Source organism: Haliotis cracherodii, unplaced genomic scaffold, assembly GCF_022045235.1.
Source record: "Haliotis cracherodii isolate W230 unplaced genomic scaffold, xgHalCrac1.p SCAF_43, whole genome shotgun sequence".
Classification (NCBI taxonomy): domain Eukaryota; kingdom Metazoa; phylum Mollusca; class Gastropoda; order Lepetellida; family Haliotidae; genus Haliotis; species Haliotis cracherodii.
The window spans coordinates 475,266-498,798 of NW_027266301.1; the positions used below are offsets into that span (position 1 = coordinate 475,266).

A 23,533-nucleotide genomic window follows, 5' to 3' on the forward strand; every position below is an offset into this window, starting at 1 on the left:
TCCATCCAGGCTTTGTAAAGGCAACTACTTGTAAAGGCTGTTATCTAATAAGTTGATAATCACATGTTATGTCAGTAACACCATAAAGGAGATGTGACATGTAACATACTAAATGAATACACACAGCTGTGTCTACAGTAGATTTATGAGATCACCTTGGAATTACTTGAATTGTTATCTAATAAGATGATTGTTTGTTACTAATTGCCCAATAAACTTCAATACCAATTTAACTAATTGCCCAATAAACTTCAATAACAATTCAACTAATTCCAGTGGGATCTCATAAATGTACATTACCTTTATGCAGTTACTGACATAACATGTTATGTTAGTACATACACAAAGTGTACAGTTAAACAATCTGGAGACTTTGGAGTCTTACACATAATAATATACATAGCCATTTGGACTATACTATAATATTCTTTATTTTAGATTGTAATTCAATGCATATCTGACATTACACTGGATAACGCAAAGTAAATTAAAATACATTGCAACTGATACCATAATCTTCTTTATAATACATTTTACATTATAATTGAACAGTCTATACAACATAGACAACAGACATATACACTTGATAGCTCAGTTCACACTGTATCGCACAACCTGCTGCACAGGATTTTAAAAAGTAGAATTAAATTACATTAGTCAAGCAATCCATATACAACAGTTTACAGCTATACATCTACAACAGTGTACAGCGATTTCATTTCGTGAATCTTGTGACACATTGTCTCACTAGTTCCGCAATCGGGGGACAGGGTCTCTTTGCAATCGTTGACGAGATGCACCTTGGATCATCGTCTGCCATGGGATGCTTCCTTTTCAAGCCCCCGGTTTCTTCCTGGTCCCTCTGCTGAAAGGCCATCATCTCTAGGTCCCATCTGTATGAGTAGTTCTTGAGCACTTTTGCGGTCCTTGGTCTCCAACGCTGGGTCCTCTTGCTGTATATACCCATGTACCTATAATGTAATAACATACATATGATTATGATAACAGATTTATTATATTATTATATGTCTAATACACATCATGGCAACACCCGTGATACCCACTATTCTCCCAGTTTGAAAAAAAGGCAGTCTCCCTCTTGATTTGAAAATCAGTTGTCTGAGTATACTTTTAAGCTTGTTGCTTACATTGTTTCGCCTTCACTGTTGGTCTGCTCAGGTCGATGGAGATGGTGATTGTGGTCAATTGCTGCCAACTGGTTCCTTGCACGATAGCCTGTGAACCTGAAGTATAATTTATTAAGTATATGATATCGCTATTTTGGTCCCATTACATAACCTGTAATTAGGGATTAAGGGAAATGACAACGAATTGATTGAAGTCACTTTCACAAATACCAATTAATATCTTAATATTTCCTTAGTCACAAACACCCGTGATAAATCTTTTATTAATGATAAAAATATGCTTACGACAATTTATGCAACCAATAAACTGGTCAAAGTAATCTGCTGAATTACTTACTGGTAGGAGTGGCGTTTTGGAGAGTACATCAGAATGTGACTGTTAAATGATTCCAGGGCGCCGGTATGTCTGAAAAATGAGAACATGCAACATTTAACTAACAGTATGTTATTCCTATTCTGAAAATATTTTTATCTGTTTATTTAAAGCCTATAATAAATTGTTACAATGATAATAACATTCATTTTTTAAAAATTGTTTGTTGTTTAACGTCGCACTCAGCAATATTCCAGCTATATGACGATGGTCTGTAAATAATCCAATCTGGACCAGACAATCCAGTTTTTAAAAATGATAATGACACATGTTGTACTATCATAGTTGAGTTGGTCAGATGTTCATATCAGAATTGCTTCAATCTCAAATGTTTTATAAAGTTAATTGACAATGATACCAAATATTTAAAACATGTGGAGGTGGGGAGTTTTTATGCCTCAGTGTGGGTTTGCTGCCATATATATACCTGAATTTGCGGAAGTAGTGAAACTGCTTCAGGAACCTTGGTTCTGTCACAACATGACGCAGGGAGTCCATCTCAGGGCTGTTTTTGTCGAGCCACGGTTGTTCTCTGTCCTCTGTCTCGTTGATGGGGGCATGAGAGCACTTTCCTTCTGTGTTTCCTGCAACATGCCATTCATGGATGTTGCACACATGTGACAGGACTCTTGAGTAAGATTTCCTGTAAACAAGTAAAACAATCATGAGACCACTGTATTCACACAATCTCATACAACTATGTAACCAATGTAATTGCAAACTACCCAGGGAACACATTTAAAAGATACTTACCTTCATTTTGATTGTTTGTCCTTCACAGACCTGAGCACTCCACCAGAAGTGATTCTTAATTGGTGTTATCCACTGTCTCAGCGGAGAATTTGGCTTGCATGACTGAAGTACAAATAAATAGAAAGTTAAGAAAAATAAAGCATAATCAAGAGACAAGTAGAATAATGACGACTGTAAATTCAGTACATTCTCTGGGGAATACATCTAATTTTGTTAGTGAAGTAGAGCTTATAGAATATATATAACTCACAGCAATCAGACGCTTTTCCAGGTTTTTTGCAACATGCCATATGTCATACTGGTGGTCAATGGCCTGGTATCCAGGGGTGATTCCTGCAAATCAACATAGCAGTCCTACGTACAACCCCCTTAGCAGTGCTCATCTGAGCACATCTAAGATCTCTGTTGCTGTCAACACCAATTTTCTGGTGGACAGTTAATTAACACACTGGGGGGTTGGGGTGAGGTGCGGGAGACATTCTTTAGCATCTGGATGGTTTAGGATTTCTTGCTAACTTGAATAAAGATAAACAATCTAATTTTAGCTACAGTTAATATTCCATGGTTCTCCCACTTCGATTTGTTTTACTCTCAACAAGCTGTGTACACACGTGGACATAGAAATATCTTGTGAGAGAATACATTTTATCAGTGAAGTTAATATATTCATCACGCACAGTGCTACATTTATGAGCCTGGATACATCATGAAGTTGGGTGAGTAATGTTTTAAGTTATTCCTTGTGACTTCTGTAAATATATATTTATTTAGAGATGTATATGTATTGAGAAATGATAACATACACACCAGTTACTATTTACTTTCGAGAAAAACAGTTGAAATGTAAATCCAAACAGAATTATCTAACCTAATTATAATTAATTGTATATTTGATAAACTAATTCCTTGATAATGTATACACTCTTTGAAACCATATTGAATCTTAATTTGGGTATGAAAAAACAGCATAATACCAGCAAGCAAACTTTGTCTTTTAGGCTTGCTTTACAAGGATGTTTGGGCTGAGCACAATACCGGTTTTAGTTGATAAGGAGAACAAATGGATCAACATTGAGGACTTCTGTAAATTTTTGAGAACTGAACACCATGAAGAAGACAGAATAAAGATAAAAAAAGAAAATATCCGAAGAGAAGTTGCTTCCTATCGCAATAATTATATCAAGACAGACGGAAATGCAATTTTTCTCAATACAGTTGCAATTGTAAAATACATTTGTCACCACAGTGATGACTTTAGAATATGCTCAAAGATAACACAGAGCATTCACAGCAGTATATTTGGAGGCCAACAGAAAACATACTCAAGAACATTATTTGACTTATATAAACAGATTGCAACATCACAATTTACACATGATATCAATTACCTTATTGATTACACTGCCATCGAATCAGATGTTCCGAATTTGGAAATATTATACAAGAAGCATTTCACAGAGAAGGAGTGGTCTAACATTTGTTTGTTTGAGTTGCACTTTGCAAATGACATTGTAGCGACTGAGCGTGATAATACCACTGACAAAAAATGGGAATATTTTGGAACAGTTGCCAGTGCAAAACATCTTAGCAGTGCTATACTGAAAACTGCAAAATCCACAATCACAAGACGACTAGACAGATATAGTTCGCACATTGAAGCAGAAGGCATTGAGATATACGCAACATTTCGTCATCGCCCTCATATTGTAGAAAATCAAATATTGAATGATCTAACTAACATTTTCCCTGGAGAAATACTATCAGTCACCTGCGTGAGTTGCCATTGTGTTTCAACCAAAAATCATCAAGATCTTGTGGAGGTGTTTGTGGAATGTAACACAGCAATTGAGGAAAGAAATGCTGAACTTCTACAAAGGATCATTACCAGTAGACTGAATCAAGAGCACTGCTTACAATGTCATCTCATTGTGTTGTTTCCACTTGGATCACTTGAACCATATTACCAAAAGAATGGCCAAATTGCAAGGTTAAGTCTTCATGATGACTTTCGCATGAAGAAACTTCAAAGTGAAAGCTTTCTGCAGCTCAATGCTCTTTCACAAAATGAAGTTACAGAGATTTCCCTCGATTCCCGTGAAAAATGTCGATCTTGTTTCACAGCAAATCTACCGAAACCACTCTCTGTCTCTAACTTTGAAATCCTTAAGGAATGGACTTTGGATGTACCACTGGTTGTGCAAATCGTCTTGGATACATTCATCAACAAAGATACCATTCACCAATCTAATAACACCCAAAAGACCATGAAGAAGAAATTGGAACGACTCTATACAGCTTATGACCTGCTATTGAATACTTACAACAAGAATTTTATCGGAGTTCTGCAGCAGGCAACGACTGATGAGCTTCTAATGAACTACCATAGCATAAGCAATGTCTTCTCAATAACAAGTGCTTCTGGAATAACAACATCTTTGTCCCTTGCTGAAAGAAATTTAACAAGCAAATCCATTGATGACACCTTGTACTTTGCAACCTATATCAAGGAACACCCTCTCACATATAATACCTTAGCAGGTGAAGTGAAGGGCATGGTGAGCATGAGAGGATGCCACATAGTGCTGATGCTTGACAATCTTGTCCGCCTGAAGTACCACAGTGACCCAAGCCCAGGAGAACATCGTTCGAAACAGCTCTGCATGTTGCCAATAACACTGCAAGGCATGCCAAAGGATTCAGTTGAAACAGAATCTTGGCATGATGCAAACATATGCAACGGGACACTTGCATGCCAATGCAAACGACAAATATCACTGTCAAAACCTGAAGCTTTTGATGTCATTCTGAATCCTTCCACACAAGAAACAACCAGTATTGGAATATTTCACAAGATTTGCCGATGGGGAAGTACCCGATTGTGGAGACTACTAGATGGTAAGCATAGTTACTATTGTACTTGTAATAAGTCTTTCCCATTTTACATAAATACTTGAAAAACCTATACTCTGTAATGAGCAGAAAACCAAATACATTTGCCTATTTACAGTTACCTTCTTAGTTCTATTCAAAGTTAATAATGTTCCATCCACAGAATTAAAGGAAGATTGTTACACTTTTCAGATGGCTTGTGTACGAAAACAGCATGGCTACGAACATATTTCAAGGAAATGACACCTGAAAAAAATGAAGATCTTCAGGAAGGCTGTGATGTACAATCCCAGGACCAAATAGATGTTGTTGATTCTGTTGCTGCAGATGTCACAATGTATGATGTGGAATCTCCATTGCAGGTGAGTGTGAGTGTGTGTGCGTGTGCGAGTGTGTGTGTGTGTGTGTGTGTGCGAGTGTGTGTGTATGTGCGTGTGTGTGTGCGTGTGTGCATGTGCGTGTGAATGTGTGTGTGCATGTGAGTGCGTGTGTGGGGGTGAGTGTGAGTGTGTGTGTGCGTGTGTGGGGGTGAGTGTGAGTGTGTGTGTGCGTGCGAATGTGTGTGTGCGAGTGTATGTGAGTATGTGCATGTGAGTGTGTGAGGGTGTGTGTGAATGTGTGAGTCTGTGTGTGTGTGTGCGTGTTCATGTGAGTGTGTGTGTGTGCGAGTTTTTTGTGTGAGTGTGCATGTGTGAGTGTGTGTGCATGTGAGTGTGTGTGTGTGTGTGTGTGCGAGTGTGTGTGTGAGTGTGCATGTGAGTATGTGCATGTTAGTGTGTGAGGGTGTGTGTGAATGTGTGAGTCTGTGTGTGTGCGTGTGTGTGTTCATGTGAGTGTGTGTGTGTGTGAGTGTTTTGTGTGAGTGTGCATGTGTGTGTGTGTGCATGTGAGTGTGTGTGTGCATGTTAGTGTGTGTGTGTGTGCGAGTGTGTGTGTGAGTGTGCATGTGAGTATGTGCATGTTAGTGTGTGTGTGCGAGTGTGTGTGTGAGTGTGCGCGCGAGTGTTAGTGCGTGTGTGTGAGTGTGTGAATGTGTGTGTGCATGTGAGTGCGTGTATGGGGGTGAGTGTGAGTGTATGTGTGCGAGTGTGTGTGCGAGTGTATGTGAGTATGTGCATGTGCGTGTGTGTGTGCGAGAGCGTGTGTGTGCATGTGTGTGTGTGTTCATGTGAGTGTATGTGCGTGTGTTAGTGTGTGTGTGTGCCAGTGTGTGTGTGAGAGTGTGCATGTGAGTGTGTGTTAGTGTGTGTGTGCGTGTGCATCTGTGTGTGTGCATGTGAGTGTGTGTGTATGTGAATGTGAGTGTGTGTGTGAGTGTGTGCGAGTGTATGTATGTATGTATGTATGTATGTATGTATGTATGTATGTATGTTAAAACAATTATATATGAAAAACACAACTAACACCAAAAAAAGGGTGGTCATAATTCAAAAATGTTTTTCTCCTTTAGATTGCCCCATGTGACCTACCAGATTGCATTGAAGGTCAGTCTGATAGTGAGGAAGAGGACTACCTTATTGATATAATGACAGCTGTTGATGTCCTAGAAAAAGAAGTAGCTGGTGATGCCAACAGTGCAGACACAACCATGGATGGGATTGCCACAGGTTTAGATGACTCCCTGCTAGAAACCTCAATAGATCAGTTGACTTTAGATGGTGACACACCAAGATATGAAAACATCATGACTGCATTTGGCTTCAAGAAGTATTCACCCCCTCCTTTGCTTACCAGACATCCACCTCCAGCATCTGGCAGAGATGATGACATAAACAAGCTTAGGGAGATCTTGGATGATATTCTGATCAAGACTGAGCTGGATGATAATCTTGGATACGATGTTTGCCTTGACAGGATACTTTTAGGACCAGACAACAAAATTGGTATGAATTTGTTGTCCTTGATTAAGGAAAACAAAAAGTATGCAAAGTTTTTGCCAGAGTTCCCCCTCTTACATCTGAGAAAGTCCAAGGTGAATAATTTGTTTAGTGCATACAAACATGCTGGCCTTGTGGAGCTGCTCATGGTTATGAGAGATCAAGATGTCACAGAATGGTCAAAGCTACTAACAGCTGATCACATCGACACAGCCACAAGACATGTTAGAAGAATTGCTCAGGCATTGCAAATGGCATTCTTACTGAAATTTATACAGTCTTTGGATGATGATGATGCGAAGATAATCACATGGCAATTGATCACAGGAAAGTCAACTACTGCCTCTGAGACATGGGATGAACGAATGATGCAATTCATGGATAAAGGAAGGCAAATGAATGCTACTTTTGCCCTCCATTATGACATGATGACACACTGCAATGAAGTAGTTGCTATTTCAGTTTCAGAACGGCTCGGGGGCTCCAAAGGATACAGTCTCCTATTGGGAACTGTAAAGTCATCTTTGAAGTTTTCTTTCTTGAATGGTGCTACCTCGTATGCTCCCTATTGTGCAAGGCTACTGGCTCATCACTATACAGCAGGCATCTTCCACCAGAAGCTAAAGGAGACACTGTACTCAACACCTATTGGGAACAGTACGGTAAATTTTGCTTGTGATACCAAGAGGGAGATGGACCACAAAGATGCCCTAAAGGGATTTAGATCGGGCTCATCTCTTGAATCTGCTTCAAGAAGGATGTCGCTTATTGATGCGTTCAATGATATCCATTCCACCAAGGAGAAGACCAAAGAAAATGACGGAGTACAGTGGTTATTTTCAAACATAGATGCTGAGCACACTTTCAGGGTAGTGGAAGTAATTTTACGCCAGAATTCTTTGTCTTTGGAGGCCTGTACCACTCCATTCAACATGTATTCTGAAAAGAGGTCTTTACTGTCCAGAGAAATTCTTGATGATGACACCAGAGCAATTGGCGAATATCTGATACAAAAGTTCATTTGTCATGACCAACTGTTTGGTTTATCCTCTGCTGATGTTCCAAGCCTAATGACAGTGGAAGGTCCTAAACCACTGCTCAGCAGAGTGAAGAGATCCAAAGGTGTTACCATCAAGAGGACAATCAAAGCTTCTAGATACGTCCAACAGTCTGAAAGAGATGAGAAAGAAGCGAAACGATCCAAGGCCATCAGACGGGAAGTTAAGCAAACGGATTGCCTTTCCTCAGAAATGAACATGTGCCAAGCACTCGTGAAACCAGACTGCAGCAAACCTAAGGTGCAGAAATCAACTTCTATGAAGAATGCTCTCATGAAATGCATTGAAGATTGTCAGGCAGGAAACAGACATGGTGTCATTGAGTCTGTTAAAGGACCCTTGCCAATATGGTTGACAGGTAATGTAAAGTTAGTTACCCTTGAATTTGCTGGAGTGAAATTTAAAAGTAAAGTTATCACAGGAAAGCAATATCTGCACTATGTACAAAATGCTATATTGCGTCCCGTACCGTCAAAAATGCCAAATTTGGAGAGAATAGTACTCTGTGAAGAGAAGTATTCCTTCACTCCCGATCAGTTTAAGGCAGGCACAAGGCAACAGAGAAAAAAGGCCTGCAGTGCATCTTCTATTACCCATCTGAAACCAGCTGATGATGCCATTACACAGCAACGATTTCAACGAGATGTCATAACTGGAACAACATTTGGAAAATCTCTCATTAGCAAGTATGTTGCAGCTAATGCTAAAGACCTGCTATTGCCACCAGGCATTACACTTGACATCGACAGTGAACTTGAAATGCACACCTGTACGTGTGATGGAGCTTGCACATGCAAACATTATGCAACGCCAATCTGTTGTACATTTGACAAAGAAAGTCAAAAACCAACCATTACAGCTCTGGTGGATGTTCAACAACGTAAAGGTGAAGCAGAAATGTCACAGGTAGACTGGCTAATAGCCAGCAGATCTGATCTCAAAGCAGGCGAAAGAGTTGTCAGTTTGATTACATCAGGTGACATTGATGCTGTCTGCATTCATCTCTATGCCATATCCAAGCACTGGCCTCGTGATGACAATGGTTCTTTTATAAATGAAGTTTTTGTGGTTCTGCAGAAGCCACATATGCTTCATGATATCTACAACATCACAGCCATCATTCAACTTTTTGAGGACAAATACCAAGATCCAGACATAGGAGTGAAGCTGGCATTGGGTCCCTGCATTGGAGGGAATGACTTCATCCCCAAATTCAAAGGTATCTCACATACCCAAATTTTGAAGACATACCTCTCCAGCAGTCACTTCAGGCAAAATCTTTTCCAGATTTCGAAAGGAACACAACCCTCAATTGACAAAGATATTTATGAAGATTTCGTAAAACATCTCTACTGTCCAAAAAATGTATCTCCAAATTCTGTTACCGTAGAAGAAGTAAGAGCGGTGAGCATGAAACTGAAAAAGAAATCTGATGACAGCTTTATCTCCCAGCTTGAGCTCAGAAATGCCGAAACATGGATGCCACCTACCAGTGCACTCCATCGCCTAGCTGACCTGATCCAACTCCAGGTAGAGTACCTGGAGACAGCAGGATACCATTATGCTGATCTGCCGGATTTCATGGCTTCCTCATGCCTCAAAATAACAAAAACAGGAGAGGTCGAATATGACTTTGGACCAGAGGTCCATATGAATGTACAGGACATCCAAACTAAAATTAAAGATGGCAAGAGAAAGCAAGAAGATACACCACAGAAAGGACAAAGGAGGAAGAGACAACTTACATCCACACCCAGAAAGAAACCTTGAAAATATAGTCAGTACCTTCATTGACATCATCAGACTTCAGATGTCACTTAACTATTCAAAAGACAATGTTGATAAATATTTAGAGGAAGATGTTATACATACCAAAGTTGACAATGTGAACAACATAATTCAGCATTTTGTTAGTACTGCTTCCTTCAAAGAAGAATTCAACACATTTCACAAACAGTTTCTATCACACAATCAGGACATGACAGTTCATTTCTTGTGGATAGTGAAAATGAAAAGACATTTTATGCTCATATTATCACAGTGTATTTCAATGGTCAGTATTTTGTAGATATTTGTGCCTTGTATTTGTAACATCTACAATATGGATAGATATGTATCTTCTCATGACCAATTTGTATAAAGTAGAACATGTTTATCAAAATCATACTATCAGTTTGTGTTTGTACTAAGCAATGTACAGACATTTATATCAGCATATGTTATGGCCAGACAACAGGCAGTACATGGACATGTTTTCACTATGTTGTGGAAAGTGATACAGATGATACTGTCATGAACACTTTGTACCACCACACAGTCGTGTGAATTACCATTATTTTATGTACTTATTTTATGAACACTTAACGCTGTAATAGTATATGAACATGCCATTTCTGTCGATGATTGAAAATGGCAGACACATGTATGTCATAGTGCATCAATGTGCACTACATGATTCACGGCTCGGGAAGATCCGGTGTACAGCAACCTATGCTTGCCGTAAAAGGTGACTATGCTTGTCGTAAAAAGCGACTAACGGGGTCGGGTGGTCAGGGTTGATAACTTGGTTGATGCATGTCATCCCAATTGCGTGGATCGATGCTCATGATGTCAGTCACTGGATTGTCTGATCCGGACTCGATTATTCACAGACCACCGTCATATAGCTGGAATATTGCTGAGTGCGGCGTTAAACAAAAAAAACATAATTGACACATCATATCAATCCATGATCCAAATGGGTTCTTTCATTGACTGTATGAAGTGCCTTATAATTTTTTTCTTTTCCAAAATCATAATTCACAACGATGTGTATATGTGTAAGTATATGTAAATAGTTAACCGAATCTGTTTGCAATAAGTTTAGCATAGTGTTCATACAATACTATTTGATGCTGAATAACTTTCAGAAAATACATGCCAGAGCAACGTCACTGATTCCCCACATGCAAATCGTAAATTTGCTAAGTATGTTTACATGTATTTGTTAACAATGTTCTGAAAATGTTATGAATTTGATGTTATTAAATGAATCTTATGAAATGTTATCAGTTGAATGCTATGAGGTGATCACTGCTAATACAAATCAATGCTGTAAATACGTGTATTGTCATGTGTTTGTCCAAGATGGCGGATACATATACAAACATATAAAACGAACAACGGATATAATGAACTGATTTCTCTGGTCTCTTGTAGTTCGTTATATCCATGTTCTACTGTACTCAGAAGTTCATGCTCAGCTGTGTGCGTTCTGTTTTAAATTCATTTGATTTTTCCTATTTAATACATATTTATTGAAAGAACAAACCCTACTCTTTGCCTGGAGGACGCACTTTAGGTTCTCCCCTATTCCATTTACATTACAAAATGTTCATGCAAAGAAAATTTGCATCTCCTATCTAGACCTTTTTGATATTTTTATTCAATGGTGTATGTCAACTTTCCGTTTTAAGTAGAAGTGTACACCCTGCTCCCTGTGGGTATTTTTGAACAATAAATCTTCTTCTAATGTATAATATATTATTGAATAGTTGCAAATTTTGGTGTAACTGTAAATCACTCCAATTCAACATAAACCATCAGTTCAACATTATACTCATTAATTAATCAACCATGTAATAATAAATAATAAAACCACTCATTCAACTTGCTGAAAACACAGGCTACACAGAATAGTAAAGAATTCCTCAAATGACACATCTGGAAGCAAGGTCGTAGCGCTAATGAGAAAAGTCAAGGAATGGGGTCAAGAAAGGTCGTATGGTAAGGCCTGTTGGCTGAAATTTATTTTGACACTTTATAACAAATACAAGTGATAGCTTATCGGGGCAAAATGCTGAGGAGACTGGGTTATACGTAGGACTGATAGCATTGTAGTATGATCCACAATTCTAAATTTTCCCAGTGAATTTCCTGCTGTCCACAATATGAACATTCTCTCGTTCTCTCTATATAATTAAATATGTGATCCTTCATTATTTATTCCTATATTTTCATTTAATATACAGGGTATATAGAGGATATTAGATAAATCTTGTCAAATAAAGTGTTTATTTCATCGAGTCGACTGATTAAAGGTCATATTTCTCTTGATAAGTATAAGTACATCATAGTCTGTTTCATACTCACTCATTACTTTGGTTATCATTGGGCTCTGATCAGTGACAACCTCTGTAACCTTTACTTTGGAAGTAAGGAAGTTGAGGCCATGCTGAAATGCCACCTTCTCCATAGCAACACTGGATGTTGACTGGCGGACATCTACAACTTCAAGGTGCAAGATAGCATCTGTGTCCAGGTCTGAGAATGAATACGTGCAGAACTGGGCGGAATGACCTGGAGAATCATTCCTCCCATCACCAGCTACACGGACATCCTGTCGTCGTCGGACCTTCTCTGAGAGGAGTTGCGTCTGCATCACAGTCCAGTACTTATTGATTGCGGGGGCAGCATATAGTCTTTGAACCTAAAATGAAAGCATAACTCATTTTCAACTACTTATTGGTATTTTGGTCGCAGCAGTATTTGCAGGAAGTAGCTAACCTGTGTCTTAGTAATACAGGAAAATATTTTTCAACAAATATATATGAATGTCAACATGTACCCAAGCACCAAGGTACTTTTATTTCATTACCTACTAAAAGAATAAATATTAATATCTTGGAGTTTTAACAGGATGTCAATTTATTCTATTGTCATCATATAATACCTGGTAAAAAGTTGGCTTGCCAATATTTCCAAGGTTTAGGAATTTTGCTAGAAGAGCAATCTTCACGTTGGAGTTGCCACTGAATAGGATGCTTGTCGACAGCTGGAGATTTCCACAAAACATCCTTTCCATCTTTGGTTGTGAGGCCCAGGATCCATACGAGTGACCAAAAGTGCAACCCCATTGTATAACCAAGGCAGTGCCATACATCTTGTCTGTGAACATGAGGGGACTAACACAGGCTGGTCTTGTACACGTGTCACCGGCTTTCAGTTTCACCAACTCCATGATCGGACTCAGGTATAACCAATAAATTTCGGTGCGGAGATGAGTTCCAGCAGTGGTTCAGAAGTGTCGGGGAAGTGATCAGGTGTATCATCATCATCAGTGGCAAATTCGGGCAAGTTTAGAAGATCTTCCTCTAATGCCGAGATGTTGTCAATGTCCTCTCCAAAGGTAGCCCTGATAACACATGAAATTCTCACTTTAAATCACTTACAAGTGCACATGCATGTAAATCCTCTTTCTGGTCAATGAACAATATTTTAATCTGTACAATTCATTGTTATTGTTTATGGGCCACACTGGCAATAATATCACAAGATAGCAGTCAGGTACATAAGTCTGCATGTATCCTTCTCTGAATGTGCTACAATTGAGATATTGATTATAGGGAAATTGTTGGAATAACATTTCACACTAATCTTGATAATTGATGTGTCTTAAAGACAGTGCTTTTGGGGCAACCTTGCAATGATACAATGTATAGAATTTCTGTATTAGAGATTGAATATATATACCTTGTATCACTAATATTGGGGTTATATTCTTCATCATCTTCATTCTCATCCAACAGTTCTGCTAGTCCTGTGTTGAAGCTGAAATTATTTAATACAATTAAATAAATTAACTCATTACTGTATTAACAAAGTGGAAAAATATATTTTAAATGTATTGGAAGAGGATTGCAAACCTTTTGCAATTTAAAATTAACATTTTATTCAACATTGCTGAATGTACCTGTACGCATAAAGTTTTATTACCACACATGCAAGAGACTTTTAACGAATGTGGTCATCACTATAACAGTGGTTTTACAAAGTACAGTTTCAGCGGTTATTATTATTGTTTTCGTGGCTTATATTTCATAGGTTTATATTCATTAGTACCTGGTTTGTGAGGTTACACTTGGTGCCTCGTCTGGGACAGGGGGAGAATGCAGTAAACTTCCTGCCAATGTAGATGCACTGGCATCATGGTCATTGACAATTAAACTGGCATCTATAAAACAACTTTTGTTAGTCAGTGGAACATTAATTAACATAATTATTATATATACATATTATGCCATGTATCAGTACACAAACAACAAACACACCCTCCCTGCCCAACATTGAAGAACCACACATTTTTTTAACAGCAAAAATTTGATCATTTAGGTGAGCATCATGAGTTTATACGACACAATGGGAAGAGCAAATCTAAATTACTATTATAAGTATATATAACTGATTATCTAAAAGCAAGGGGTTTACATTACTCTGATGCAGTAAAATAAAGGTATAAGTAGAAACATTGTGGACAAATGTGCTCAAGTACCAAAAACAAAGGATAGCAATGTAAACAATAGTTTTCTAAACAAAATGTAAAAAAGTGAGGAGATGAGAGGAAACACACAATTATTCTAAAAACAGTGTCTGCACTAATTATGTAACACAAGATGACAGATAACAATGGACAGGTTTGTTGACGAAGTGACAATGACTTTTCAAAACTCAGTGCCACATAATCCCTATCAAGTTGTGACTGGACAATTTGGACAACACGAAAAGACAATTATTTAGGATAACATGACAAGTATAAGCTGTAAGTAAGCCAGCAATTCACGATGGACAGGTTTGCTGACAATGCAACAATTTCAAAGCAAAGTGTCAGTATATACCTTTGAACCTAAATTAGGAGGCTTGGAGAAAATATACAAACAATTTTTCAAATCATACCTGTTTGGCTTTCGTACCATTTGAGAAATAACATGACCAAATTATTTCATAAATAATCATACTTCTATCATCAATTCCCACGCAGAATATAATTTTGAAACGTAAATAAACAAAAAAGGTTTGCATACCAAAACGAGATGGACTTGGAGTGTCAACGTGACCACAAACTGGAGTACTAAAAGAAAGTCCAGGCGTACAAGGAAGTGGCGGTGTTCCCGATGCTGATATCGTGAGGGTCACTTCATGATCAGCTGTATCCATTGCCTGGGAACTAAAACATGTGACAATGTTTAAAAACCGACTATAAACAAACACTTTGTATCTACCATTCAGGTAATTTGGAGGGCGGGTTTCGGGAATCTACGTTGTTTACACAGTATAATCAAAACAATACTAAACTATGTAAAAATAGTGTAAATAGGCAAAAAATATAGCAATATCTCAACATTGTGTTGACTTATCGTTCGATATTTTAGAGTGATTAGGAAATACTTACTTGCTGCAGGCGCAGAATTGATCATGAACATCGAGCAGATGTTTGATGAATTCGCTGTTGCCTGATCCAGTGCTTTCTCGCATGTCGTTCCATCGATCGTGGTGCAGTCCTAAACAGATTCTAGTTACGTTCCTCTTTCTACCCTCTTCCGATCTTCTCCTTTTTTTTGCCGATTCTGTCGTTCGCATTCGCCCCATAGCCAGCGCGTAAGTAAACCCATTCCGCCGGTTGACACGACTTTGTTTAAATAGTTACCCGCGCTAGGTGGCGCTGCTCAATTAGTAGATTGTGCGCTTTACGGATGGCGCAGCACAGGTCGCGAACTAGTGGAGATTTCTGGGATATCATCCGGGTACCACGGAAATAAACAATAACAAAGGTAACAACCAGTCCCGGTGAATTGCGTTAGATTAGTGCCCCTTTAATACGACCAACGCTCTCCGGTCATCACTTTTCACTGAACGGACCAAGCAACAACATCGTCCCTCACGTTGTGTTGGTTGTTGGCGTTTTATCTGGAAGAAACACGTGTTTGGAGAGAGTACCATCAAGTGTTGACACACATCCGTGAAGACTTGGAAAGAAAAAACAACAACAGACAATCGACAACATCATGTCCACACCGATGAATGCCAAGACACGCAGCAACATGAGCGGTCAAGCGAATGGAGATGGGAGCGGTGAAATGACTGCTGAACTGTGGGGTGAAGTGTACGACGTGATGTGTGCAAAGATAAAGACCGACAACGTATACGCCAAGTTACGTGCGAAGGCCGACGAAGTGATGTGCGACATGATACGTTCGAGGATAAGGCAATCGAAGGACCTCAAGGAAGTAGCACCGAAGAAGACGATAAAGAAGACCCAGAAGAAAAAAACAAGCAAACCAGCAGCAGCAGCAGCAGCCACTACCACCACCACAGCAGCAGCAGCAGCAGCAGACAGCGAAACGAAGGGGACATCCTTTTTGAAACACCTGCAACGCCTGCAAAAAGACGACCACAGAAGAAATTGTCTCTGAAGGTCTCTCATCAAGAACAACTGTAAGTACCATGCTCTTCTTTGTCTCAGTCATTCTTGATGTGATGATGATGATGATGATGATGTCGATGTTGATCGTGAGTATGACTATTCATATGATTGACTCTGTCCTATGATTGACAGCACCCCTGATGTCAGTTCAGCCCAGTCCATGCTAGAACAGTGGTGGGAACAAACCCGTCGGGAGCCAACCTATTTACCGAATGCACCTGTGATGATGACGACCGGTGACAACCTTGGTCACCAGCATCAGCGGAAGATGTCTTCTCCTCAGGTATGCCCATGGTTTGCGACGATGATGATGATGACAATGTTGACGACGATCCTTATGGAGAAGCTCAACTCACTCCCCTACAACGTGAATGTAGCACCTGCCGACACAACAACATGTTAAGATACATAAGCTGCAAGAGTGGTCAAGTAATGTGCCAGGTCTGTTTCAGGGAGGCCATAGACTGTACCTGTTCTACTGAGGACCAAACATGGTTGGGACCTGTTTGGGACTGTTTGATGGAGGACCACATCTTATGGTGACCCCATCTTCACTCGAAGAGCTTGAAGATAACGTGAATTGTGTGCCTGCCGACACAACAACAACATGTTAAGATACATAAGCTGCAACAGTGGTCAAGTGATGTGTCATGCCTGTTTCAGGGAGGCCATAGACTGTACTTGTTTAACTGATGGACCTCTCACGTGTGGGACCTGTTTGGGACAGTAGGATGGAGGACCACATCTTAGGGTGACCCCATCTTCACTCGAAGAGCTTGAAGATAGAAGAGGAAACGTTGTCGCGTTGTTGTTGTTGTAGGGACATGCAAAGCACTCCCTCCTCCATTGTCTTTTCGTATTTCTTATGTATCTGGTTGTGGTTGTTGTTCATTATTAAACAGTGATTGATTGAACTGACTCTTTGTGTCTTGATTGATCTCAACTCCAATAGAGTGCCGAACCGAGGGTAGAGGTTGAGTTGAGATGTCGTCTACGTTGTCTGTCTGTCTGTCTCTCTGTGCGTCTGTCATGTCAGTGCCCATGCTCGTTGTAATATATTATATAGTATGAATAGATAAAAGAGAAAGGCCATGCTTGAAAGATCAGCTGCCTGGTCTCAGTCATTCCAGTACACATCACCACTACCACCGTGTGCCACGTCATGTCATGTGTCATGTCATATACCATGCCATGTGTCAGTCAGCCCAAACAAAGGATGACGTCACGTGATGAGGTGGAGGAGGTGGAGGCTAAGGTCATGACCTTCCGTTGAAGGGGGTAGGGTGGAGAGTTTCATAAAAGCAGGCGAACCCTCAGACCTTCTTTCAGTGAAGTTACAGTCATCATGGAGCAAAGACGTTCTATGAATGTCATGTCATCCTCCCGAGATGTCGTCACCGATTCCGAGTGAATGTCTGAAAAGGCGGGAGAACAAGAAGCGAGAAAACGCCCACTCTTTATGGACGACACACTCTTGATGGTTTGTTGGTTTGTTTGTTGTTTAACGCCACACTCAGCAATATTCCAGCTATATGACGGCGGTCTGTAAATAATCGAGTCTGGACCAGACAATCCAGTGATTGCCAGGAGGGACCTTTTCCTTCTTACACCTTGTGTCATCCTCCTCATCCCAACTATGATTCATTTCAAGAACGTCTGAGGTCTTTTCAAACGTGGCCTAAACAGATGACCCAGACCCCTTATGACATGGCCATGAGTGGCTATTTCTATCAAGGACGAGGTGACCGTGTTATCTGTTATTGCTGCGGTGTGACACTCTGCCAATGGGAAGCCACAGACCAACCCTGGAAAGAACATCTGAAGCACGCCAAAGTCCCCTGCGAATACTTATGTGTGTTTTGTCCTGATGGAGAAGTGAACGAAAAATACAGACGTTTGGTGTCCAAAGAAGCACGGAAGAGAAGAGTGGAGTGTCTTGTTCACCCCAAGTGACAAAGTTTCTTTTTTTTTCAAAGTGTACAGACGTTCATACCCTTGTGGTCACCCTCGTGGTCACCCCCGTGGTCACCCTCGTGTTCACAAAAATCACATCGATGTCCCCCCTCATCCTGTGACTTTTGTTTTGTTGTTTTGATTCATGTGATCAGGGGGATTAAAAAAAGTTGAACCAACAGCAGTGTTATGTTGTCTCTAGGATGAAGAAAAAACAAAACAGGATCGAAATGCACACCCCGATAAAAAACCGGATCGAAATCTTACCAATCAGAAGCCTGGGTTGTCGGCCAATCAGAGACCGCGCTCTGACCATGGTGGGCTCTGATTGGCCGAACCAGGGTTGTGCCTTCTCTCCCATGGTAAAATCCATTTCCTATGGAAAAGAAACACAGGGTCAGTCCGTTTTGGAAAACGAGGTGCAGGGCAGGCACCGGAACGAACCAATCGGGGGCGCTGCCTGGGGAACCAACCAGGAAGCAGGGTGTCAGTGACACCAACCATGCCACCTCGATACAGTTGTATGAAGTGCCAGACCGACAGTCACAGTTACCTGTACTTCCCTGAAGTGACATGTACCGAGTGCCACGCTCAAGGTCACCGTTACTATGTCTGTCCAAAGATAGGCAATCAAGATAAGTCTTAGCTGCACTTCTGTTACAACTGTCAAGCCATGGGTCATTTCGCTGCAGATTGCCCAGAACCCAGTCGAAAGAAAACGTCAGCAACACCGTCCGCGTCGACATCCGTGTCATCCGTGACACCCGTGGCACCCGTGACACCCGTGACACAAGTGCTTCATATCATCGAAGCCATGCATGCCGATGTCCTCGACCTAAAAGAATGCATCACACAACTCCGTGTGGGCATCACACCTCGTCTAGAGAAAAGAAAACGGGACAGAAGCCTCTCAAGCGCTTCAAAGCGCCGACGACACCTTCAGTCTGAGGATGAGATGGAAGTAGAGGGTGAAGAAGAAGATAGATCACCTGATCAAAGTGACTAACGCATGGGGCATGCTGCTCCACTGTTTTTTCAAGTTTCCCATCGTTTCCAGTTTTTCCAGTGTTCCAGTGTTCCTACCATTTCCTGCCATTTCCAGTTTGTTTTCCAACGGCCCTTTTCAGGGCCACTCATCTCTCCCGAAAGAACGCTTTCATCCTTTGCTTTGACGACCCTCAAACCCCCAAACCATGAACCCGCCTCCTCCTCCTCCTCCCTCCCTTCACCACCACCACCCCCTTTTCTATTTTTAGAACAACCAAAGAACAACAACCATGTCGATCTTGTTCACCTTTTACGACCGCTTCTCTGGGTTTTCCCCTCCCTCCTCCCCGGAAACGGATGCGACACCCTCTTGGAGGTGCACGCACCACCGGAAACGGAAGCGACGCCATCTTGGAGGTGCGCGCGCCACCGGAAACGGAGGCGCAGCCATCTTGGAGGCGCGCGCCACCGGAAACGGATGTGACGACATCTTGGATGCGCACGCCACCGGAAACGGATGTGCCGCCATCTTGGATGCGCGCGCAGGTCCCATCATGCACTGCGCAGGTCACGTGACCGGAAGTGACGTCACTTCCGGTCACGTGATCCTCTCGACCAACCTGAAGCCAGGAGCAGTACTGAAGCGCTGCCCTCAACTACTGGCGTCCAATAAGTTTTACAACTTTTACGATATAAGACCAAGTAGCAGAATATCTTTTGCACTTCCAACAACGCCTCTGTGGCAGCCTTTATGTCCTCGTCATCCTAGAAACGTATTCCACGTAGGGCAGATTTCATTTGCCGGAACAGGAAATAGTAAATGGGGGGCTAAGTCTGAGCTGTAGGGTGGATGATTTAACCGTTCGAATCCACATTCACATATGGCGGCCTGTGCAATTCTCGACTTGTGAACCGGAGCGTTGTCATGCAAAGGTAGAATACCACGTGTTAACCCCCAACGGCGTTTCTGACGAATAGATTTTCGCAATTCTTTCATTACATAAACATAATACTGTCCATTGATAGTAGTTTTTGGTGGCATGTAATCATTCAGTAATATGCCTCTTGCATCCCAAACTATGGTGGTCATTTCCTGGCCAGCTGATTGTTGAGTGCGCAACTTCAACAAATTGGGGTGCTTTCATTGCATGGATTCCAATTTAGTTTCTGGGTCCCAGTGGTGGTTCTATGGACTCCCTTGCCCTTTTAAACTGTAGAGACCAACGGCAAACAGTGTAATAGTCAGGAACCTCCTTACACATCTTTTGCTTTGCATCCCTCATTGGTAAGGAAGAACTTTATTACAGCACGTTGTTCATGTTTGAGAGAATCCATGATTGTGACCACCCTTAGATGAATGAAGTGATCACATCTAACTTATTGTTGTGTCTCGAACTTGTCATGACACGTGTCAACCTGATGTTATGACTAGTGTTACACCTGCCACAAGTTCACATTGTTTGTATAAACACAAATGCCCAAGTTGCAAAACTTATAGAACGCCCCTCGTATGTTCTGACATCGCACAAATCTAAAATGTTCTGACTTCGCACAGCAAGATGTTCTTCAACAAGATAAAAACTTAATTAGCATCATGGTGGTAAGGACATGAACCTGATTTCATTACATGTCCTTGGTGCTGATTTCGATACTTCTGAACTTCTGATCCGTGTCCTGTCCTTCCTATACTACTCAAAATTTGATAAGGATCGTAGATATTGTTCTTAATAAAAAAAACAAAATAACTGCATAACTGGCAATATTGTGTTCAAGTGAAATCAAAAACGTCTCCAACACACGTGTACGTGCATTTCATGTCATGGGAAATGCGTTTCACATCACAGTTCATGCTTTTGCTGCCATTGCACGATTTCCAATCAGGCAACGGTGTCTGATTCATTGTGAAACTGTAAACTCAATTGAGTGTTTACACTACGTTTATCTACGCAATGCCCCCTCAACGTGTAAGGCGTCGCCTGACAACAGAACAACTGGGCAGATGTATTGGAATGCTTGATGCTGGCTATTCACAACGTGACGTTGCCAATGCACTAAACGTCAGCCAGAGCGTTGTAAGCAGGGCCTGGTCCCGACAGCAAAATTTTGGTACAGCAGCACACCGACATGGGGGTGGTCGTCAGAGGTCGACAACCCAACGCCAAGATCATTTCAGGCACGACGTCATCCCTTTTGGACAGCAACCAGCCTACGTAACGACCTCCTGAACGCCTCGAGGGTGAATGTGTCCACTCAGACGATACGGAATCGTCTTCACAATGCAGGTCTCTACTCGAGAAGGGCATGTGGCCGAATCCCCCTGACTGTTCGACACCGGCGGGAGCGATTGGAATGGGCTGAAGATCATGTCACTTGGACACGGAACGATTGGGTTCCAGTTCTGTTCACCGATGAGTCCAGGTATTGTTTGGACTTTACAGACAGGAGGCAGCGGGTGTGGCGATGACAACGTGAACGTTTCCATGATGCCAACATTAGTGAACATGACCGTTATGGTGGTGGTTCCATCATGGTCTGGGGTGGAATCAACAGAGATGGAAGGACAGATCTTCATGTCCTGGAGAGAGGAACAATGACGGGGGTGAGGTACCGGGATGAGATCCTCGATGTGTACGTCAGACCCTACGCTGGTGCTGTTGGCCCTGAGTTCATCCTGATGGATGATAACGCCCGTCCTCATCGCGCCAGGGTGGTTGAGCAGTACCTTGAGCAGGAGACAATTGTCCGCATGGATTGGCCAGCGCGCTCGCCGGACTTGAACCCGATTGAGCATGTCTGGAACATGCTGCAGGTTGCCCTTTCACGCCGTAGAGCACAACCCACGACTTTGGCAGAGCTCGGACATGCCCTCGTGGAAGAGTGGAACAACCTTCCCATTGGGAACATCCGGGTGCTTATTGACAGCATATCTCGACGTTGTCAGGCCGTCATTGATGCAAGGGGAGGTCATACTCGATATTGACACTTCATCGACTAAGTGTAATGATGGACTATCCCTCATAACTGTGTAATTCTTTCTCTTGTTTGCTGTTAACATTTTTTAATGAAATGCCTTTTTGGTGTTTGCAGATTTCAAACATTCCATACTGATACAAGTTCATGCCGTTCATGCATTTTCATTCATAACATGATTAAACACGTTTCTGAGTCAGAGTCATGTCTTTTGTTATGTTTGTGGTAACTTACACACATATCACCTAGTGATCCTTATCAAATTTTGAGTAGTATATATGACTGCTTTGAGCAAAACATTAATGAAACTATCAAAGCAATTTTCTTACTTGAGTTCTGAGTGTTGCCAATTGGTGGCTCCCGAGTGTCTCTGAAGAGAAAATAAAGAGAATACTATAGAAACCTTTTCATCCAACAACTGATGGTGATTGTTGTCAACTTGATTATTAAGCATAACATTAATAACTTCCATTGATACAATGTTCTCTGGGTGCATGTTTTAGCTTCTGTAAAGACAAAACAAATTGAAAGTGTTTTGCACAACTTACCTGTCTTGAATCAGAGCAGCAGGTTTACCTGTAGCAAATGATACAAACCATAAGTATCATGACTGAAGTCACCAGAAAACATTCCTCGATGAACATCAATACACTTTACAATAGTACCTGTTTTAATAGACTGGTAATTGTAAGTGCATAGTTATTGATGACTATTTCAATGTATGATTGTATAAATAATTGACAGTGAGATAATCCCTGCTAATGACTGATGAACGTTTCTTTTGCCACTGGTTTAGTTATGCATGAGCGCATAAGTGGCACTACCATGTCATGGCTTAAGAATTATCGCTTATTCTTTGTCATAAATACTTGATGATTGATCTACGGTGCCGCAATTCGCTGGGCAGGGTTTCGTCCTTCAGGTGTGCCAGAAACATTTCATAATGGGTTCGAATTCCTATTCTCTCTGATAATTGTTCACTGAAAGAATAAATCAGAGAACTGCAGAAAAGCCTATTATCGATTTTCACATTACCTCGATCATGTGGTGACAATAGGTGACGTCTTCTAAGATAGATCAGTGCTGCTCCCATCACAATGATAACAATGATACATATCCCCAGCCCTACACCAAGGCCAATTCTAAGTGATGACCCGGGCACACCAGACTGGTGTGGATTACCTGGTGATAAATATAAACACATACGTTAATTTCTCAATTCCATTGCAAATAAGACATTTAGACACTGTTTACCGTGTGTGTCAGAGACCTTTTGATCCGTGACA

At 41.1% G+C, this 23,533-nt stretch overlaps 2 protein-coding genes and 1 pseudogene across 2 annotated transcripts in view; 1 reads left to right on the forward strand and 2 right to left on the reverse strand.

Moving 5' to 3' along the window:
• The window catches only part of LOC139441717 (B-cell receptor CD22-like), a 328,007-nt gene that overhangs the window by 13,714 nt on the left and 290,760 nt on the right, over window positions 1-23,533 (reverse strand). Inside the window, exons 10-12 of the mRNA XM_071222512.1 lie at window positions 23,283-23,429; window positions 22,796-22,823; window positions 22,577-22,617 (exon numbers count right to left, since the gene is read on the reverse strand). Coding sequence (XP_071078613.1) covers window positions 22,577-22,617; window positions 22,796-22,823; window positions 23,283-23,429 — 216 coding nt within the window. The remainder of the gene's footprint in view (window positions 1-22,576; window positions 22,618-22,795; window positions 22,824-23,282; window positions 23,430-23,533) is intronic.
• On the reverse strand, window positions 584-13,103 carry LOC139441732 (uncharacterized; annotated as a pseudogene).
• On the forward strand, window positions 5,403-9,868 carry LOC139441731 (uncharacterized). The gene is made up of 2 exons (XM_071222520.1): window positions 5,403-5,525; window positions 6,614-9,868. The coding sequence occupies exons 1-2, from the start codon at window positions 5,403-5,405 to the stop codon at window positions 9,866-9,868; spliced, it is 3,378 nt and encodes a 1,125-aa protein (XP_071078621.1).

Coding starts and splice junctions, on each gene's coding strand:
- LOC139441731 (XM_071222520.1), top strand. CDS start 5,403: ATGACACCTGAAAAAAATGAAGATCTTCAGGAAGGCTGTGATGTACAA. Junction 5,526..6,613: donor ATGTGGAATCTCCATTGCAG/GTGAGTGTGAGT, acceptor TTTCTCCTTTAG/ATTGCCCCATGTGACCTACC.